The 18,574-nt window shown below is 46.6% G+C and overlaps 1 protein-coding gene across 2 annotated transcripts in view; it reads left to right on the top strand.

Moving 5' to 3' along the window:
- The window catches only part of SLCO3A1 (solute carrier organic anion transporter family member 3A1), a 374,705-nt gene extending 356,725 nt beyond the window's left edge, over positions 1-17,980 (top strand). The window contains exons 10-11 of one of the 2 annotated variants that reach the window (XM_018066139.1): positions 7,609-7,851; positions 17,315-17,980. In XM_018066139.1, coding sequence (XP_017921628.1) covers positions 7,609-7,851; positions 17,315-17,397 — 326 coding nt within the window. In that variant the 3' untranslated portion in view covers positions 17,398-17,980. Of the gene's footprint in view, positions 1-7,608; positions 9,210-17,314 lie in introns of those variants that run through there. The other variant, XM_018066138.1, reaches the window with a different exon arrangement.

The raw sequence follows: 18,574 nt of genomic DNA, 5'->3' as shown, positions 1-18,574 counted from the left end.
GTAAGCTAGGAGAGGGGGGAAAGAACAGAGAGAAAGGGCACACAGGAGCTGGATGTAGTAACTCATGAAAAAAGAGTTGGAATCTGCAGCCAGAGCTTTGTTGTCTGACTTTGAGATTGAGGTGGTGGAGCAGTTCTGAGAAATGACAAAACCCAGAGAGGAAAGGAACAGCCTTGACATTGAGAATGAGTTGTTGAAAGGCCTGAGTGAGAGCTCATGTCCATGGAGAAGTTCAAGTCACCCAGGACAGTGGTGGAATTTGAGTGGAAGAGGACAGAGTTGGATAAAAGGTCAGGAAATTCGGAGTAAACGAATGACTTACTCAAAGCAGAACACCTGATGTAATCAAATCCATCCTTTTTCACCCTTATGCAAATGTCCTGATCACTGTTTTTCTCCCTGGGTGTGGGCATAACATCCACTCAAGGGTCTGATCTTGTTCCTGAGGAGTCTGTTGCATGCCGCAGATGTTACACCAAATCTGACTGGATTCACTACCACGAACTCTCCTCCACAAATGCCTGCTCTTGGTTTTCCAGACCAACAAGCTGGGCAAAGATCACTGGGAATGTCAGCCTCAGGGTGCACTTCTGTATGCAGGGGTCATTCCTGAGCAGATTGTCCTTGGGTCTTGGGTTATTGGTGAACTAATATAGGAGATGTATGTCTTAGAAGCTCCTTGTGTGGTTCATCCGACATTTGTTGAGCTCCCATTGTGAAGTCTTGACTTTCTGCAGGCACACGGGAGAAGTGAGCATGTTGAATAAGTGCTTTGGAAGAAGTAGGCCCAGCCTGCCAGAAACTCCAGAGGAGGGGCTGTGGGAGAGTGGGGCACAGGATACAATGTCTGGAATGTGAGGGGAGACTCCTCCTACTCACCTCTGCATTTATTTATTTATTCAGCAAACTTCTGCTAAGCACCAACAATGCATCTAACTTCCTAAAGGACCTGTAAGGCTTAAAAGAATATTCACAGTCTAAAAGTTGAGAGTTATGTTTTATTCAGTGGGAATTTTTAGGACTTCAAGCCCAGGAGATAGCATCTCAAGTAACTCTGGGAGAACTGATCCATGGAAGTGAGGGAAGGAGCCAGGTTAAAGAAAACCAGATATCCCAAGTTAAGGAATCTAGTGCTTTTCTCTGTATGGGAAGATACGAGAGTCTGGGCTCATGGAAGTCATTCCTTTGATATGACCTCAGCTATCTTGGGCCAGTATCCTGTGTTTTCACATCCGGAGTCCCCTCAGGGCTCACCACTGGGAGTGGCTGCAGTCTGAGGGCAGCTAGATGGCAGGTATTCTTTCCTTCCTGAGTTCCCTCAGGGCTCACCATCCCTGGTGGCTGCCTTTGTTGATGACAGTGACCTCCTTTGCTTACTGATGTGAAAGAACTCGATTTCTCTCTAAGCACCAATGATGTATCTAACTTCAAGGACCTGTACCACCCAGGATCTATATCCTGACCAGTGCTAAGGTGACACCCCATATTCGCCATGGACCCTGCTACAGTCAGGCACAACAGGTTTGAGTCCAACTCTGCCATACTGAGCATGAGACCTTTGGCAAGTAAATTAAGCTTCTTGAGCCTCAGTGATTTTAACAAGGCAGCCGGGAATGAAATGAGAATAGAGCAGCTCCTCTCAACTTCTCGGATTTAAGAAAAGTGAATGTCAGGTATCTGCGGATGATGCTGGACAGTATCAACAGAGTCTCTTTCTTGGCATCACTGAAACAGAGAAACTCATTAATCTTACGAGAACATTCTTCTCAACATCCGTTTCTAGCTAGTGCTGGGCATAACAGTAATTCCTCCAGGTTGAATAGAGGTCCCATGGTGAATTCAAGTCTTGGCAGGTAAGCTGGGAGAGGAATGGATATCTTTTGAAATGTAAATGCAGGAGTAATTTGTAGCTTCCATTTTGTTTCATAAAGGAATGTGAATTTATTTGTCTTACCATAGGTTTTTCACTCATTTTTTAAGTTTAGACCAAAGAATGTAACTAAGCCTGGCGTTTTCAACCCACGGAGTGAATTAAGTAGCCAAAATACAAGACCTGGAGGTTTAATCTCTGTTAATAGATTTCAGGAAAACAGAGACAATTTCCTTAAGCGATGCTGCAATTTTTGCATTGAAATATAGCTGCAATTTGAGCCCGAGTATAATGGGAAGTAAGATTTAATCCTTTTAATATTCTCTGTAATAACGAGTAACAGCTCTAAGCTTCCGGATACCCTCCCCAACATATGGTGGGTTCCTAGTGTCCCAATGGTGGGACCTTGATTAATGCCTCCTGAATCTGCGAGTTCCCCACAAGGAAAACACAGGAAGGAAAGAGAACAAAGGGGAGAGGACTGCTCCTGCAGGCACCGAAGAAAAGAGCATTCCTTTAAAACACACGGTTTCTAAGAAACACTTCATCATTATCATCACCTGCCTTCTCCTTGCTTAGGTAACTGAGGCTGTAACAGAAGTAAGCACTAACATACACCTTACCCGTGTGACCTCCCTTCTGGAAACATCTGACTATCCTCCAAAAATGTCTTATTCTTATGAAGTGAAGGGTTCCTGCCAGTTGGGGTTAGTCCCTGAATCTTGGCTTGGAGGGCGTTCTGCAGATCTTTCTCTGGAGATGAGAATTTAGAAGGAGACGAATTTTCATTGATCCAAATGAAAAGCCAAAAAACAGGAAAGGAACCAGATTTGCTAAGTGCCCACTCCATAAAGGGCTTTTCCAAATACCATATCCACTTTGCAAAGATCAGAACCCCTGTTGAAAGCTTCCAAACCAGGCTTCCACAAACCAGTTATTCCCAGGAACTTAGTGGAAGGGTAAATAATATGTTTTCTATGGCCCTGGAAAGCCCTGATAAGAGCTCTAAAATCTTCTCCTCAAATCAACAAACTTTAAATTTGTAGGAAAGAAATGATTGGATTGGAGGTTTTGAAATATCAAGCCTGGGACAAATAACCTCTCCGTATCTGTTTCTCTATAGGTATAATAAAAGGGGTTGGGGGGGCGGATTGTGCTGTATGGAGAACACCCCATGCAGTGCAGGGGTGAGGGGGCGGTTGATAGTAATTATTGTCACTGGGTTGGGAAGAGCTCCTGGAGATAGAAATGGCAACCCACTGCAGTATTTTTGCCTGGGAAAATCCCATGGATGGAGGAGCCTGGTGGACTATAATAGTCCATAGGGTTGCAAAGAGTGGGCCACGACTCAGCACCTGAGCACACACGCAGTTACTGTCCCAGTTGTCACTCTGTAGAAGCCTCCCACTGCCATCTGGGGAACTAGCATCTTTTAGGGGCTACAGGGCTTTTCTGTGCCCCTCCTGAATGATAAACATGTAACAGCGAATGGCCATTTGTGAAAATTAATCAAGTGGGACTCCCTCTGTCACTAATCAGATGAACTTCAACAACGGCAAAGGCCTGTAAATAAGAGAGCCAGCAAGGGCCTTGTTTCAAAATTCTCTGCACACCTGGAACTCAGGACCTGTGAGCTAGAGCTTCTCTTTGGGAAAGCATTTTAAGTCAATAAAAAGGAAAAGATGAACTTGGCAGAAAAGAGTTGTTTTTGTTTGTTTGTTTCTGGGGATCTTAAAGGAAGCTCATTAAGTTTATGAGGTTCTACTCATAAGGCACTCAATCCAAAGTTTATCCTGAACTGTCACCCCCAGATGCCCTGTACAAGATGAATAAAGGAGGGAAAGTTCTGGCCATATGGGACCAGAGCCTTGTATAACACTCCACTCACTGTACCAGTATTCACCTTGACCCGGTAAGGTCAAAGTAGTTCCACTGGAAAGATCAAGAAACAGGCACATAGAGAAAAGTGACTTACCCAGCATTTCAGCTCAAGTTAGAAGGTCTTTCATCCTGACCACAAACGCCCTCCAAAATATTGAGTATAAGATGAAAACCCTTGCTATGTACTTAGCTTTCTCATTTCTGTTTGAAGACTATTTCTGACACTTCCCGGGGTCTTGCCATCCAATAGTAGAGCTTGACAAGGATAAAATTGACATCATTAGCACACAGAAATATGCCTTACTTCAAGACAATTCCATAATATAAAAATCCTCACTTGGATACAGGTACAAAAATGAGTTGTTATTTATTGGCACTTAAGAGGGATTTTTTTTTAAAGCAAGTATTGGTGAATGGCTCCATTATATTGAAAATTTGCTGCAATGTGCTTAAAATTTGACCTGATTTGCCCAACTTGGATTGCATATCTTTAGGCATCTGTGCATTTGGAACAAGAAGCCCCAGTACCATCAGTTCCTTCCCTCAGCAAAACTTATACGAGAGGTGTAATAAATAGTCTTGGCTTCCCATTGCCTGGTGATGGATGGGCAGGAAGAAAAGGAGGGAGGAGAATTGGGAGCAAATGACAACCAGTAGAACTCTGATGGACAGGTGAATGGATCCACCTCTCCCGTTGGACCACAGGACAGGTCAGGTTTGTCCTGTGGATCCCCAGGTCCACCCACCATCCACAGGGACTCCAGGTCGCTATTTCTTCACCTACGTAACGTGGAGTGTGTCTAGTGTCTGTCAGTGCTTGCCGTGGCAGTTCCTCCAGTTGGCTCTTTTCCGGTTAAATGAAGAAAAGTCGTCTGTTGGGGAACTGAGACAGGACACACTGTTGGTGACAAAGATCTCGAACACCTGAGCAGCCTTCTGGGCAGAGAATGCCGGGAAAGCGAGTTTCCACTTGGCAAGACCAGCCTGACCTGGGAGCTGCAAAGAGGGAGCAGGTTGTGTGCGATTTTGAACTTGGCATTTTAAAACTCAAGCTGCCAGAGAGGTTAAATGCTGTTTCAATGAAAATTCTTTCTTGGGGGGGTTTCTTTTAGGGGGTAATAAGTGACAGAGTTGGGGAGTGCTAAGGATAAGTGCCAAGGCACCTGGGCCCAGGAGGAAACCCTGCCAACCTGTCGACACTGGCAGGATCACACAGCCCTCCCCCGACCCCATCGCTGACCAGTCATTAAATCGAGGAAACAGACTCACAGACACAGGAAACAAACTTATGCTTACCAAAGGGGGAAAGGGGTGGCTAAATTAGGAGTTTGGAATTAACAGACACACAGTACGATATATAAAATACATAAGCAACAAGGACCTACCGAATAGCATAGGGAACTATAATCAGTATCTTATAATATATAATAGAAGAGAATCTGAAAAAGAGTAGATATATATGTATAATTGAATCACTGTGCTATACATCTGAAACTAACACAACATTGTAAATCAGCTATACTTCAATAAAAATCATTTTTAAAATTTGAAAACTAGACTTCAATTAGTAAAAAACCGGAGGAAGTGTCATTTCCTTCATTAAGCCTCTCCCTCCCAGAGGGCCCCTCAAAGGAGGTTCTGCTATGGATATAACATAGCCTTCCTTGTGCTGGCACTCATGAATGGACTTCAGGGGTCCATGAGCTCCCTGAAATGTGGATGCGATTTTGTGGGTAGGTGTATTTTTCTGGATGAAGGGGTGATGCTCATCAGATTCTCTGCACGTGCTCAGGCGTTCAGTCATGTCCAACTCTCTGTGACCCCATGGACTGCAGCCCACCAGGCTCCTCTGTCCATGGGATTTCCCAGGCAAGAATACTGGAGTGATCTCCAGGGGATCTTCCCGACCTAGGGATCAAACTTGCATCTCCTGCATTGGCAGGTGGATTCTTTACCCCTGAGCCACAGAGGAAGCCCCCAAATTCTCAGCAGGCCTTCCTTAATACAAAAGTGAACCTCAGTCCAGAGCTGGAAAGAACACTCAGGATACCAGGACACCTCGGCGGAGGGATCTTGGAATTGTCACTGCCTGCTCCCGGGGATCAATTCCTGCTTCTTAAGGAAGTTGACTGGCACCATATTCTAGCCTTGGGGATGCTATTTTTTCCAAAGCAATCAATTTGTGTTAATGCCCTGTCCATTGCTTCCCCGTAATACAGATGAAACATTTTCCCCCTAAGAGGCAAGAATCACCTGGGAATGTTTTATTTTAACAATGCCAAAGACCAGGCCACACACCCAATATTCTGATTTCACTGGTCTGGGATAGGATACCTCATGATATAATGTGATCTATTGTGAAGGGTTTTAAAACTAGTTCCCAGCTCAGAATGAAAAGTGTTCTGCTCCAGTGGTAACATCTAGGAGAAGGAAAACTGTCAGTGTGTGTGCGGGCATTTTCCATTTCAAACCATACACACATGTATATTTATATATCTGTGTGCATATATACGTGTACCAGAACACAGCCTTCATATGTATAGGTATGTGCACATACGTATATATACCCACACACAAGGTATAGTGTGGACTTTCCTGGTGGCTCAGTGGTCAAGAATCCACCTGCCAATGCAGGAAAGGCGAGTTTGATCCCTAGGTCAGGAAGATCCGCTGGAGAAGGAAATAGCAACCCACTCCAGTATTCTTGCCTGGGAAATCCCATGGACAGAGGAGCCTGGTGGCCTACAGTCTGCGGAACTGCAAAAGAGTCAGACACGACTGAGCAACTAAAAACAGCAGCAGCAAAGTATGGTGTACTCGGTCACCTCCTGTTCCCCTCTGATTCCAACCCCCCTCCTCGAGAGCACACAAAGCCCCAGAAGCCCCGTGCAAAAGGACAGTACACACAACATGGTGCCTCTTAACCATTCTCTACAAGGCTGCACTTCTTTGAGCGACACCAAGAACGTCTCCCTTCAGAGAAGACTGCTTTTCTTCTCAGACTCTCCGTGGATGATGATAACGATATCATCTGTCACCATGTGTCATTTATTTTGTATTTACTCTGTGCCAGTTCAGTTCAGTCGCTCAGTCATGTCCGACTCTTTGCAACCCCGTGGACTGCAGTGTGCAAGTCCTCCCTGTCCATCGCCAGCTCCCAGAGCTTACTCAGACTCATGTCCATTGAGGCAGTGATGCCATCCAACCATCTCATCCTCTGTCGTCCCCTTCTCCTCCTGCCCTCAATCTTCCCCAGCATCAGGGTCTTTTCAAATGAGTCAGTTCTTCTCATCAGGTGACCAAAATATTGGAGTTTCAGCTTCAGCATCAGTCCTCCCAATGAATATTCAGGACTGATTACCTTTAGGATGGACTGGTTGGATCTCCTTGCAGTCCAAGGGGCTCTCAAGAGTCTTCTCCAACACCACAGTTCAGAAGCATCCATTCTTCATTGCTCAGCTTTCCTTACCGTCCAGCTCTCACATCCATACATGTGTAGGTATCACATACATACTCTGTGCCAGGCACTGTTCTAAATGCTTCCGATGCATTCAGTTAGTCAGTCTGCACAGTGATCTGAGAAGGACTCCGTTTTGCAGATGGGGAAGCGAAGGGACAGATGCATGAAGTAAGATTTCATGTTAAATAACTTGCGCAGGTTTGTGAAGTAAGAGGTAGAGGTGAGGTTCAAACGCAAGCCGTTCGACCTGCGCACGGGGTCTTCCCCCACTGTGCTGTAGAGCCACTGAATATGGCCCACGAACCCTGCCTTCCTTGGGAAGACACACACGGGGAGCCCTTCTTTCCTGGGGACCAGCCATCAGAGCCCGCACATTAACTGTCCTTTCCCCCGACAGGCTTCATCCCCCCGCCGCTCATCTTCGGGGCCGGCATCGACTCCACCTGCCTGTTCTGGAGCACGTTCTGCGGGGAGCAGGGCGCCTGCGCCCTCTACGACAACGTGGCCTACAGATACCTGTACGTCAGCATCGCCATCGCGCTCAAGTCCTTTGCCTTCCTGCTCTACACCACCACGTGGCAGTGCCTGAGGAAAAACTATAAACGATACATCAAAAACCACGAGGGCGGGCTGAGCACCAGTGAGTTCTTTGCTTCTACTCTGACCCTAGACAATCTGGGGAGGGACCCTGTGCCCGCCAACCAGACACATAGGACAAAATTTATCTATAACCTCGAAGATCACGAGTGGTGTGAGAACATGGAGTCTGTTTTATAGTGACTGAAGGAGGGTTGAACTCTGTATTAGTCCTTCAAGGGTCATTTTTCCTAAAGAAAAAAAGTGAAAAAAAGTTTCCCAAAAAAAGAGAATCAATACACACAGAGACTCACACACACACGTATACACAGCACCTTTGTCCTTCTCTCAAAATCAGAGCCAGGCAGGATTCAGAATAAGGAGAGCGTGGGATCACGTGGTTGACATGCGACCTCCTGGGGGCTCAGAGTCTGCTTTTGAAGGCACCTCATGGTTGTTCAGGATGCCGACAGCTGCAAGCAACAGGCACTGCCAAATTCAGGGAACACTGGTGGCCAGCTTGGAGGATGGACCTTTCTGGATATACACACACATACAAAACAAACAAAATATATCTAAAAATCTACTAAAAACACCCGAATTGACAACATTGCCAGGATAAGCACTAGTGACACCCTGTGCCACCGTGCCCGTCCACACAGGGGCGGAGGGGCACCCAAGTCGGAGAAGTGGAGACCCGCTTCTCTAACTTTTGCAATAGGGGCCACGGTGTAGACGACTCACCCAGTCTACACCTGTGGCTCAAGGCCCCAGAGTTCTCTCAGCGATGCTAAAGGGTGATCCGTGCTGGAGACTGTAATTGGCACCTCTCACCAGCTCCATTTCCATTTCTCAAGACTGAGGGCCCCACGGGGGGGAGCCGGACATGGGGGGCCAGCACCTCCCCTTCCCCCACAGCACCTCCCATTGGGGGGCGCCCCTCTCCCCCACCAGCCCCACAGAATGACCTCAGGAAGCAGTGGGCCTCGCCTGGCTATGACTGACTTCGCTCAGAGCCGGTGAAACCCAACCCAGTCCAAGTCATTTGCTTACATTTGCCAAACATTTTGCCATTTTTAAGGGGGAAAAAAAATGCAATGCATATGAATTTCAAACTGTTGTATGTATAATCCTCTGATACTATTTTTAACTACTTCTCAAATCTGTGTTAACCCTTCAGTCACTAACACAGTCCTCTAGGCCGAATTTATTATGCTGGTTGCTTTTAATTTTCTTTTTTAATGCACCAAAAATATAATGTGATTCAAGGGATGCAGTTAATCTATTGTAATTTTTTATTATCATTTTATCCTCATTCGGACAGTCTGTGAGAACGAGACTATACAGTGTGTTATAAGAAAAAAATGCTTGAAAAAGAGTGTATATGCAGCTTGCCTTTAAAAGAATCACTTTGAGACAAGAGGAGATGACATGATGAATTGCAAATTTGCCTTCTCGACTTATGCCCCACGATTCAGTGATCGCTGTCATGGGAACCCCTTTCATATGCCTGCTTCACATGCCAAGAGGAGTTCTTTTCCACCTGTTGTGGAGACACGCTCAGCGGCATGTTGTGTGTATGGGTGCAGGGCTTCTGGGGAGAGGAGAGAAAGAATAGCTCCCTGGCACATGCTTTGAACAGCCTGTGGTGTCTGGGATTACAGACCCACAAGCTCCTGGAAGCTACTGGACATCCACCACCTGAAAATGTCAGTAATGTTTTCAGGCTCAGTCTTGAACTAAGAAGCCTTGTGGAGTGTATGTGTGTGTGTGTGTTTTGAAAGTGGCTGAACCTCAAACAGCTAGAAGCGAATCTACCACTGTTTGGGGTAAGAATCAAGGGAAAATCTCTTGCAGCCAGCAGACTCAGCCTGGTGAGTCATTTGCAGATGGGGCAGGGCTTATGTGAGAGCACAGGTGTGCTCGCTCGCTCGCACGCACGCACGCACGCACGGCCCAGGTAACCCACCTTTCATGCTGTTTCAGTGTCCTTGATCTTGGCCGCTCCTGGCTCTGGAAAGATTCTAAGGGTTGGTTGGTTGTTGCTATTTTTTTTTTTTACCTCAGACACATATTTGTAGGTCATCTAGAAGATGAAGAGAATCAGGAAAGAGTGGGGTGGGTGGTGTGCCAGATTTTTAACAAACCCATAATTGGGGCAGTTTGAGTGACAGCCCCAAACAAGAGAAGGCTGCGTGGAGCGAGGATGCCCGAGAGAAGCTTGCGTGGCAGTGCAAGCCACGTGATCAGCCGCATCCTGGGGACAGGATGCTTCTTGTCTTGCTCGAGTCCCTCTTTGTTCCTGAAAATGGGGACGTTCATCAATGTGTTAACTAGTTAAACATAGGGTTATTCTCCAACCAGTTCACCCTGTGGATCCTGAGGCTGTGATTCCATCCTGTATAGGTGCTGAGTTGGTTTTGTCTTGAAAATGTATTGCTAGTAGATCGCTGCCCTCTTGGAAATGATTGTGTATCTCTCCAAACTCAGTCCGCAGACACCGAGGCTGCAAGACCTCATGTTTCATGGGGCTCTTTGCTTTTTTTTTTTTTTTTCAAAAAAAAAGGTTTTTGAAAACTCTTTCCTTTTTGGTTATTTTGCCTAAGATTTTAGGCTGAGTGAGAAAAAGATGTTAAGATGACAGAGGAAAACAATTCCAGGGTTCTGTTTAATCAACAATTGAATCAAAATTTAAAGTCCCTTCTCGTAAGATGCTTCTAACATGTGTTGTTATCACCTTTAATACTTTTGTCTCCTGGACTCCAGAACCGGGAAAACCTAGCCTAGGTTTTTTTCTTTTGTGCCACAAGGATCCACTGTACATACCTTGCCCAATCCAGCCCCTGGCTTCTTTGGTTTTGAGCAGGATTTTGAATGGAAAGATTTCCTAGGAAAATCTCCAGTGGACTCAGAAAACAAAAATGGTGAGGGAAGGAATAAGCCTCGAGTGTGAATGCTGACGTCCTCTCTCTCGTGCTGCCGACCCCTCCACCACCACAGTGGAAGGCGCCCGGGGCTGAATGGAGGAAGGCTCTCTTTGCTGCAACTTGTGACAGATTTTTGTCACTCCTACATATAGATCAAAAAGTTTTCTACCCATATTATTCCTGCATATGAAGGGAACACATTTTTCATGAGTCTCTGTCTCTGGGGGGACTGGGTTTGCTGTCTTCCCCGTGCTGAGTCTGTGGGCTGTGAGAAAAGCCCGCCTTCACGCCTCCACAGGGGACGCAGTGAAGCTCCCAGACACCCCGGGGACACTTGCACTCCAGGAGGCCACTGCATGCAGGCTTTCCTCACAGCTAACGAAGGAGCCAGAGAGGCTTCTGCTCACAGGTCCCCTAAGGAGTTTGCTGGCAGCGCTTAACAGGCAAAATAATAAGGGGAAACAAAGCTTCTGAGGAATCCTTTGACAGACTCCCTAATGTCTTCAGAGCAGGAGGGAACGTGCTTATTCATAAAAATTGCTTCTTTTTCATCACCTTCCAGCAGAATAGCTTTGCCGAGTGATGGTTTGTAGACTTTGGCTATGTGGTGTCTATACATTCAAATCCCTGATTCCATCTTCTCATCTCCAATAATAACCTAGAGCAGGGGTCCCCAGCTCTTGGGGTGCAGAGCAGGGGGTGAGCAGCAGGAGGGCAAGCAAGCAAAGCCTCATCTGCCCCTTCCCCTTCCCCATCGCTCACGTTACCACCTAAACCTTCCCCTCTTCTTCCCGCCTCACCCAGCTGTGGAAAAATTATCTTCCACGAAACCAGTCCCTGGTGCCCAAAAGGTTGGGGACCACTGACCCAGAGCATCCTCTCACTCAGATGTGGCAAGATTTCCTGAGGTGACTTGCACAAACGTTCCATACATGATGGCCAGCCAACCCCTGGGATGACTGCCGCACCACTAAAGTTTCTCAGGAAAAAGATTCTGCCATAGTTGCTAATGGATTATCTTCCACACTTCCAAAGCAGGTTGCTTATTAGAAGAGTGTAAAATGGAAATATACATATATGCACTCACTGAGAAACCCTCTGAGGAAAAGTAGTGGTTGGCTCCCTGTGAGCCTACAAGGCTGGTTTTCTTGCTGCCAACTGTTCAGGTCCTGGGAAGAAACCACACTCCCTTCTCCACCCAGTCAAGTCCACCAGGCCTGTGTTCTAAGCCCTGCTTAGGAGTCTGGAAGGCACTCCTGAGTGACTCGAAGCAATGGAGGTCCACCTGTAGAAGTCCACGCAGTGGTTATACCGTCGGGCGGGGTAAGCTTCTGTCCTGTTTGGTGGTGTTCTCCCTATTTCACTGTTTGGTTGGTTTGGTTTGGATGAGGGGAGAAAACCAGACAAGCAGGTTTTCAGTCCAATAGACAGAATATTTGCTGTCCTGTGCTGTTCTGGCCTCTTTTGAGGTTTGGAGAAAGTATCTGTCCAGGAGAAGGTACTGGACACGGAGTAGAGGCTTACTTGCTCCCCTGAGCATATGTCACTGCCTCTCAGCAGCCTCCTTCCAAATGTGATCTGCATTTTCCTCAGGTTAGAATCCAGATCAGAGCCCTCAGAGGTGACGCATTTTCCAAGAGAGGGTGTTAGTGAATTTTAGTTTGGCCTGGAAATTAGTTTGAGGCGTGACTACAGCCCTTTTCCTCCTCTCTCTGCTCGTCCCTCCTTGCTTCCTCCTTTCCACCTCTCCCAACCCAGTTCCAGCCCTTGCGTTCTGAATAGCTATGAGAAGGTAATTCTGAGAACAAACGGTCCTGCTGGTGGCCTTTCAACCTAGCTCCCTTGGGGTATTATGGCTGCTCAAGAATAAGCTGGTGAAACAGGAATCTCTAACTGGCAGAGAATGCAGAGAAGATGCTGTTCAGATGCTTGTTATGGGGCCTGTTACCTAGGATCTCAGCTTCCCTGGTGGCTCAGACAGAAAAGAATCCTCTTGCAATGCCACAGACCTGGGTTTGATCCCTGGATTGGAAAGATCCCTTGGAGAAGGAAATAGTAACCTACTCTAGCATTTTTGCCTGGGAAATCCCATGGACAAAGGAGCCTGGTGGGCTGCAGTCCATGTGGTCACAAACAGTCAGATAGGACTGAGCAATTAACACTTTCACTTTTTTTTTTTAAACCGAGGATCACATGGAGAATTTACACTCTCTGCATACAGCCCTCACCCATGCCTCTCCTCTCTCACCTCAGAGTGCTCAGTTATCATGGCAGGGAGGACATTAATTGAAAAGCCTAAAATGGGGAGTTCAGAGAAGCCTGGATGCCCCAGCACCTGAGCAATCTCTGACTGTGGTGCAGATAAAGACAAAGCTCTTGCTTCTCAGCAACCATCCATGTGGTAGCAGTTTTCCTTTGCAGGTAATATTAATGCCATTTGAGGGGGCACTATATGAGCTTGATGTTTTCCAACCACATGTATTCACTCTAGTAAAATTTTGACTATGTGCCAGGCCCAGAACCAGGTACAAAGGTTAAAAAAAGACATGGCCCCATCCTCTAAGAACTCACAGTTTAATAAGAGAAACAGATCTGAATGCAAAAGCAATAGAATAGGGCCTCCCTGGGGGCTCAGACAGTAAAGAATCTGACTACAATGCAAGAGACCCGGGTTTGATCCCTGGGTTGGGAAGATCTCCTGGAGAAGGAAATGGCAATCCACTCCAGTATTCTTGCCTGGAGAATTCCATGGACAGAGGAGCCTGGCGGGCTGCAGCCCATGGGGTTGCAAAGAGTCAGACATGACTAAGTTATTGCACTTTCACTTTTTACTTTCATCATTGTAAGAGCTAGGGTCTATTTATCTATGTCTGGGAACAAAGAGGGCTCTTTTCGGGTGCTGGGAAGTTCTACCTAGTGGCATCAAGAATCAGGAAGACCTAGTGCTCTAGGAAGCTAGAACTTAAGAGCACTTAAGGATCCCGGGGATCCTTAGGGATCCAGGGGAAGAAACCCTCCGCTGAGAGAACCAGCAGAGCAAGTTCAGAAACCTTCCATAAAGGGCCAGCTGGCAAGCGTTTGGGCTTTGAGGGCCACAGAATCTCTGTGGCCTCCACTTTTTCGTCAGAGCAGGGGTGCAGCCCCAGACAACGTGGAAGCAGATGAGCGGCCCGTGCTGCAGTAAACCTTTATTTATAAAGACAGTCAGTCTCTGGGTGTGGCTGAGGGAAGGCTGTAGCGTGCTAATCTGTTCTGGAGAACACGGAGGTCTGAAGCAGCATGGCACACAGTCCAGTGGACTGTAGCAGTGGAAGCTGCCGTGCCCTGGGCTGAGTCTTGCATTGGAACAATCTCATTCAGGTGCCCCATTTTCCAAGAATGAGGTAAGTATCCCATTATTGTCAGGGTTTACAATGAAAGTAACAGTATCTTTCTCCTGTGTGATGAGGGGAATTGGAACTATACAATCTACAGTCTCTTCCAGCCCTGCCACTCACTCCCTAGCTCTACCAGAGTAATCATCCTTTTTTGTTAAGTGATGGAAGTGGGCATGGGAGGGGACAATGTAGGAACTCGACAAAAAAGAGTGAATCCAGATACTGAATAGTATTTCAGATTTCTTCCCTCCTTCCCACCAATATGAACAGTGGCACTAGAAAGCTATTTAATAATAGTAGCTAACACTTACCAAGCACTTACAATGAACCAGCATACAGTAGTTAAAGAATCCACTTGCCAATGCAGGAGATGAGAGTTCAAACCCTGGGTCAGGAAGATCCCCTGGATGAAGGCAAGGCAACCTACTCTAGTGGTCTTGCTTGACGAATCCCATGGACAGAGGAGCCTGACAGACTGTAATTGCAAAGAGTTGGACGTTACTGAGCACGCACGCACATATACATAGTCCTGTGAGGCAGAAACTGTTATTAAGCTTCAGTTTACAGAAGAAAATGAGGCTGGGGAAGCTTTCGGAATTGGCTCAAAGTCACAAAGCAGAGACTCAGCCCAGGTCAACAAACCCAAAGCTTGTGTTCTTTGCCTTTTTGGATACGCCCTCCATACTGGGCAAGAAATGAGGGACCCGTTTCCTCCTGTAGGGACTTCCTATTCAGAAGACTTACTCAAATGGACTACACTCTCATATTCCCCCTAACAACTAAGACAAGTTGTATCAGTTGTATTGTAGAACACAGATGTATTCTGGAGACATCCGTTCTCCTTGTTGTTATTCCCAGACTTGATCACAGAGCTGAGTGAGCAACACACATGGGTGGTTCTGCTGTTAGCAGGCAGGTAAGAGGAGCCACGCGACGCCTCTGCTCTGATGCATTCGGAAATGCAGTTTCAAAGTGCTGAGGTGTCTGGGAGACAGTCCTCAGTGCTGGTCATCAGCATCAGTGGGAAACCCCAGACACCGTTTCCCACCTGGCACCCCTGAGGTCCTCAGCATCAATTTCAGGAGCTCGACTCTAGCCCAGGGCATCAGACACTGATGCTGGCCACTGGTTGGAGCTATGTCTTGCTCTGTGATCAGATATGAGGCTTTTAGGAACCAAGTTTCTAGAAATTTGATTTTTGTATTAATGTCTCAGGCTAATCAATAATTGAAGATTAGCACAAATTCTGAGTCTTTTTCTGTAAGGTAAAGTGATTATGTTCTCTTACCAAGAGCAGATGGAACAACTATAGTAAATTTTCTGGAGGTTTAACATTCCGTAGGTTGAGATTTTACCATCCCATTAAATCGCAGAAAGTAATGTTCTTCTTAAATTCATGCCAACCTAATAGAAGGTAACTCTCATGGTGCTGGGTTTGTCAAAACTGTTAGATTTTATAATCAAAGGTGATAAAATGATATAGAAGTAGGTAATATAGGGAATTTCGTTATAAGAGAAACTCAGCTAACACAAAAATTGTGCTCTAGCCCAGCCTCTTAATTGAGGAAAGGGGCTGGGCGTTCATGTTTATTAAGAGGTTGCTACCCTCATGCCCTGGTGTTCAGATGGTAAAGTATCCATCTGCAGTGCAGGAGACCTGGATTCGATCCCTGGGTTGGGAAGATCCCCTGGAGGAGGGCATGGCAACCCACTCCAGTATTCTTACCTGGAGAATCCCCATGGACAGAGGAGCCTGGTGAGTTACAGTCCATGGGTCGCAAAGAGTTGAGCACAACTGACTTAAGCACACACACACACACCCTCCTGCCAGGGCCTTAGCAGCTTTCTCACACTTTCCTTGTGAGGTAAGTATCATTATTCCCACTTTACAGATCAGAAAACCAAGGCTCAGTATACCAAAGCTTCCCAAGGTCACACAGCTGGTTAGAAAGTCATCAGGGGCCAATGCCAGGTCTGTCTGACTCCTGAACCAGTGCTCTTTCCATGGTACTACAAAAGCCACCAATCTGAGAACACAGATCTGCCTTCTTAGAAAGATCTGATGAGGCCTGTAAGGCATCTGCTATTGGAAACCACCACAGAAGTCTATAGTTTCATAGAGAAGTGAGCCAAGAGCTACAGGTGAAAACTTCAGAGTTTGTCTACAGGCACAGAAATCTAAAATAAGAAAAAACACCTTTTTCCTTTGGTAAATGCTGGAGATCTTTAAAAACACACCTTCCTTTTTCCCTCTGAGCCATGTCGGCAAAAGCTGACCGGCTCCTCGTTGTCTTCTGTCTGATTCTTTCCACACACAAGAACCAACCCCAGCTCCCTCACATCCATCCCACTTTCCCCAACTCCCTGCCCCCCGGCTTCTAACAGAGCCCCCAGGAATGTAAGAACTCAGACCTTGTGAAAGCTGAGAAAGGATGCTCCAAATTGTCCAGCTTCTTCTATAAGCCAGATCTCAGCTGCCAAAGAAAGGAGAGACATTTCCATCTTTTGTACCAGAGTCTAGAGAAGACTGGACATGAGTGAGGATTCCATGGTTCCACTGCAGCTCTCATTGAACCGGAAGGCTGCACGTCACGGTCACGGAGACCTCCACAGCTTGTATGTCATGATAGGGCCTACGCTGGGTTTTCCATGCCTTTTAAGTGAAGCCACAGCATCTATTTCAGAAACATGGCAGAGGCTTAAAAACCTCGCTCCGACAAGGAGATTCTTTCGCTCAGCAGGTGGTGACCCTCTGTGGCTGAATGGAAAGTAACCTGGCCCCAAATGCTGGTGGAGAAAGCATGACATTATGATGCCAAGAGGTTCTCTCTGGCACAGAGCCACCTCTTCAATAGAGATCGTGATGACAGAGTCCTAGAACACAAGGTCTGCCACCGGTGACTCAGATAAGATGAAGATAAGTTAAATGACGGAGTTGCCTCTTATTCATTCCCATAGAGTAAAAATCCTCATGGGCTTTGGCATAGATACATAATAGATAAATGCTTCTGAGAAAGATTCAGCCTACATAAAGGTCTTTGGGCTTGGAATCTGGTTCCCTAGGGTGATGTGGCGTACAACCTAGCATTTTATTGACTTCCTGCTCTTATCCATCCCACTGGAAAGCCAGGATGCTATTATGTAAGCCTAAAATATAAGTAGGAAAACTGGAAAAGACCGATCTCTTTTTCCTCTTGGCTCTCTTCCCCCCTTCCCCCTTTAGGCACAGAGTACCAAGACATTGAGACTGAGAAAACCTGCCCCGAGTCACAGTCACCTTCAGAAGATTCCTTTGTGAGAAGCTGAGGGCCTGGCCCTCTTCCTGCAGAGAACAGCCCGCCACCGCCCACAGACCTCGCAGGCCTGACTTAACGTGCTCTGCCCTGTCCGAGAACCCAAGGGTCCCCGTGGGGACCATCCGGCCAGTGTGTGGTCCTTTGAGGCCCCAAGCACAGGCCTGTGACGAGGACTGAGCAGGTGTCTGTGGCCCGGAGTCCTCCAAACCCTTGGAGTAGGCATTTTCCTGGATCGCTAGAGAATCCTATTGGCCTGGTGTGCAAATTTCTTCTGCCCACCCCTCCTTTGGCTCCTGTGGGGGTGGCCTGCTGACATGCTTTAGAAAAACCCCCTCTTGGAAGTGTTTCTCTGGCCGGGGGCTCCAACAGTTCTTCTGAAAGCAGCCAAGGCTGGATTTCAATAGGAGGGGGTAAAAATTACCCTGTTTCATAGAACAGAGGGGGAAAAAAAGCACATACTCAATAGATTTTGAGTGTGGTATTCTGTATTTTTGCAGCTTATATTTTCCAGATGAGCAGTTTAGAAATATGTCATGTAAAGTACCTACTGTACGTTTGCTGAAAATTATATTAAAAGCACTATTTTAATTCTTCCTCGGTCTCATGCTGTAATCTCTATTATCTTTCTCTTCTTGTGTCTTTGGGTAGAACAATCCTAAAAGGCTCTTAGAGAGAGTGTTTCTGGCTGTGTGTGTTCTGTATTTATGGGCTTTGAATTGTTCACAAAAGCACAGTCTTAGGAGCCAAAACAGACCTGGGTTCAACTCTTCACCCCAGCACTCCATACCAGTGTGGCATTTGGGAAGTGACCTGACCCCTCTGAGCCTCAGTTTCATCATCTGTAAAATGGGAATACTGTCACCTGCTTTACACAATTGTGGTAAGGCTTCAGTGGAATCCCATGTGAAGGCAGCATAGTGTCCCACAGAGAAATGGTACTTGCTCGTTGCTCCCCAGCCTCTAGCTGGAATTAGATGCTCTGAGACACAGCTATGGTTCCTATTGATCCATTCAGTAATCCTGGACTGACCATCTGGTTTTCCTTTCTGGTTCTCCCATTGTCTGTAAACCCCTGGGAGAGGCGAATGGCTTCCTCTCAGGGTACACTGCCTAGGGTAGTGTGTGACATTTGATGGATGCTCATTGTACATTTGAAAGAATGAATGGGTGATGAACAAACAACCTCA

This window comes from Capra hircus, chromosome 21 (assembly GCF_001704415.2).
Source record: "Capra hircus breed San Clemente chromosome 21, ASM170441v1, whole genome shotgun sequence".
In the NCBI taxonomy this organism is placed as follows: domain Eukaryota; kingdom Metazoa; phylum Chordata; class Mammalia; order Artiodactyla; family Bovidae; genus Capra; species Capra hircus.
Note: the sequence above shows the minus strand (reverse complement) of the source record. Positions and strands in the feature narration are given on the sequence as shown.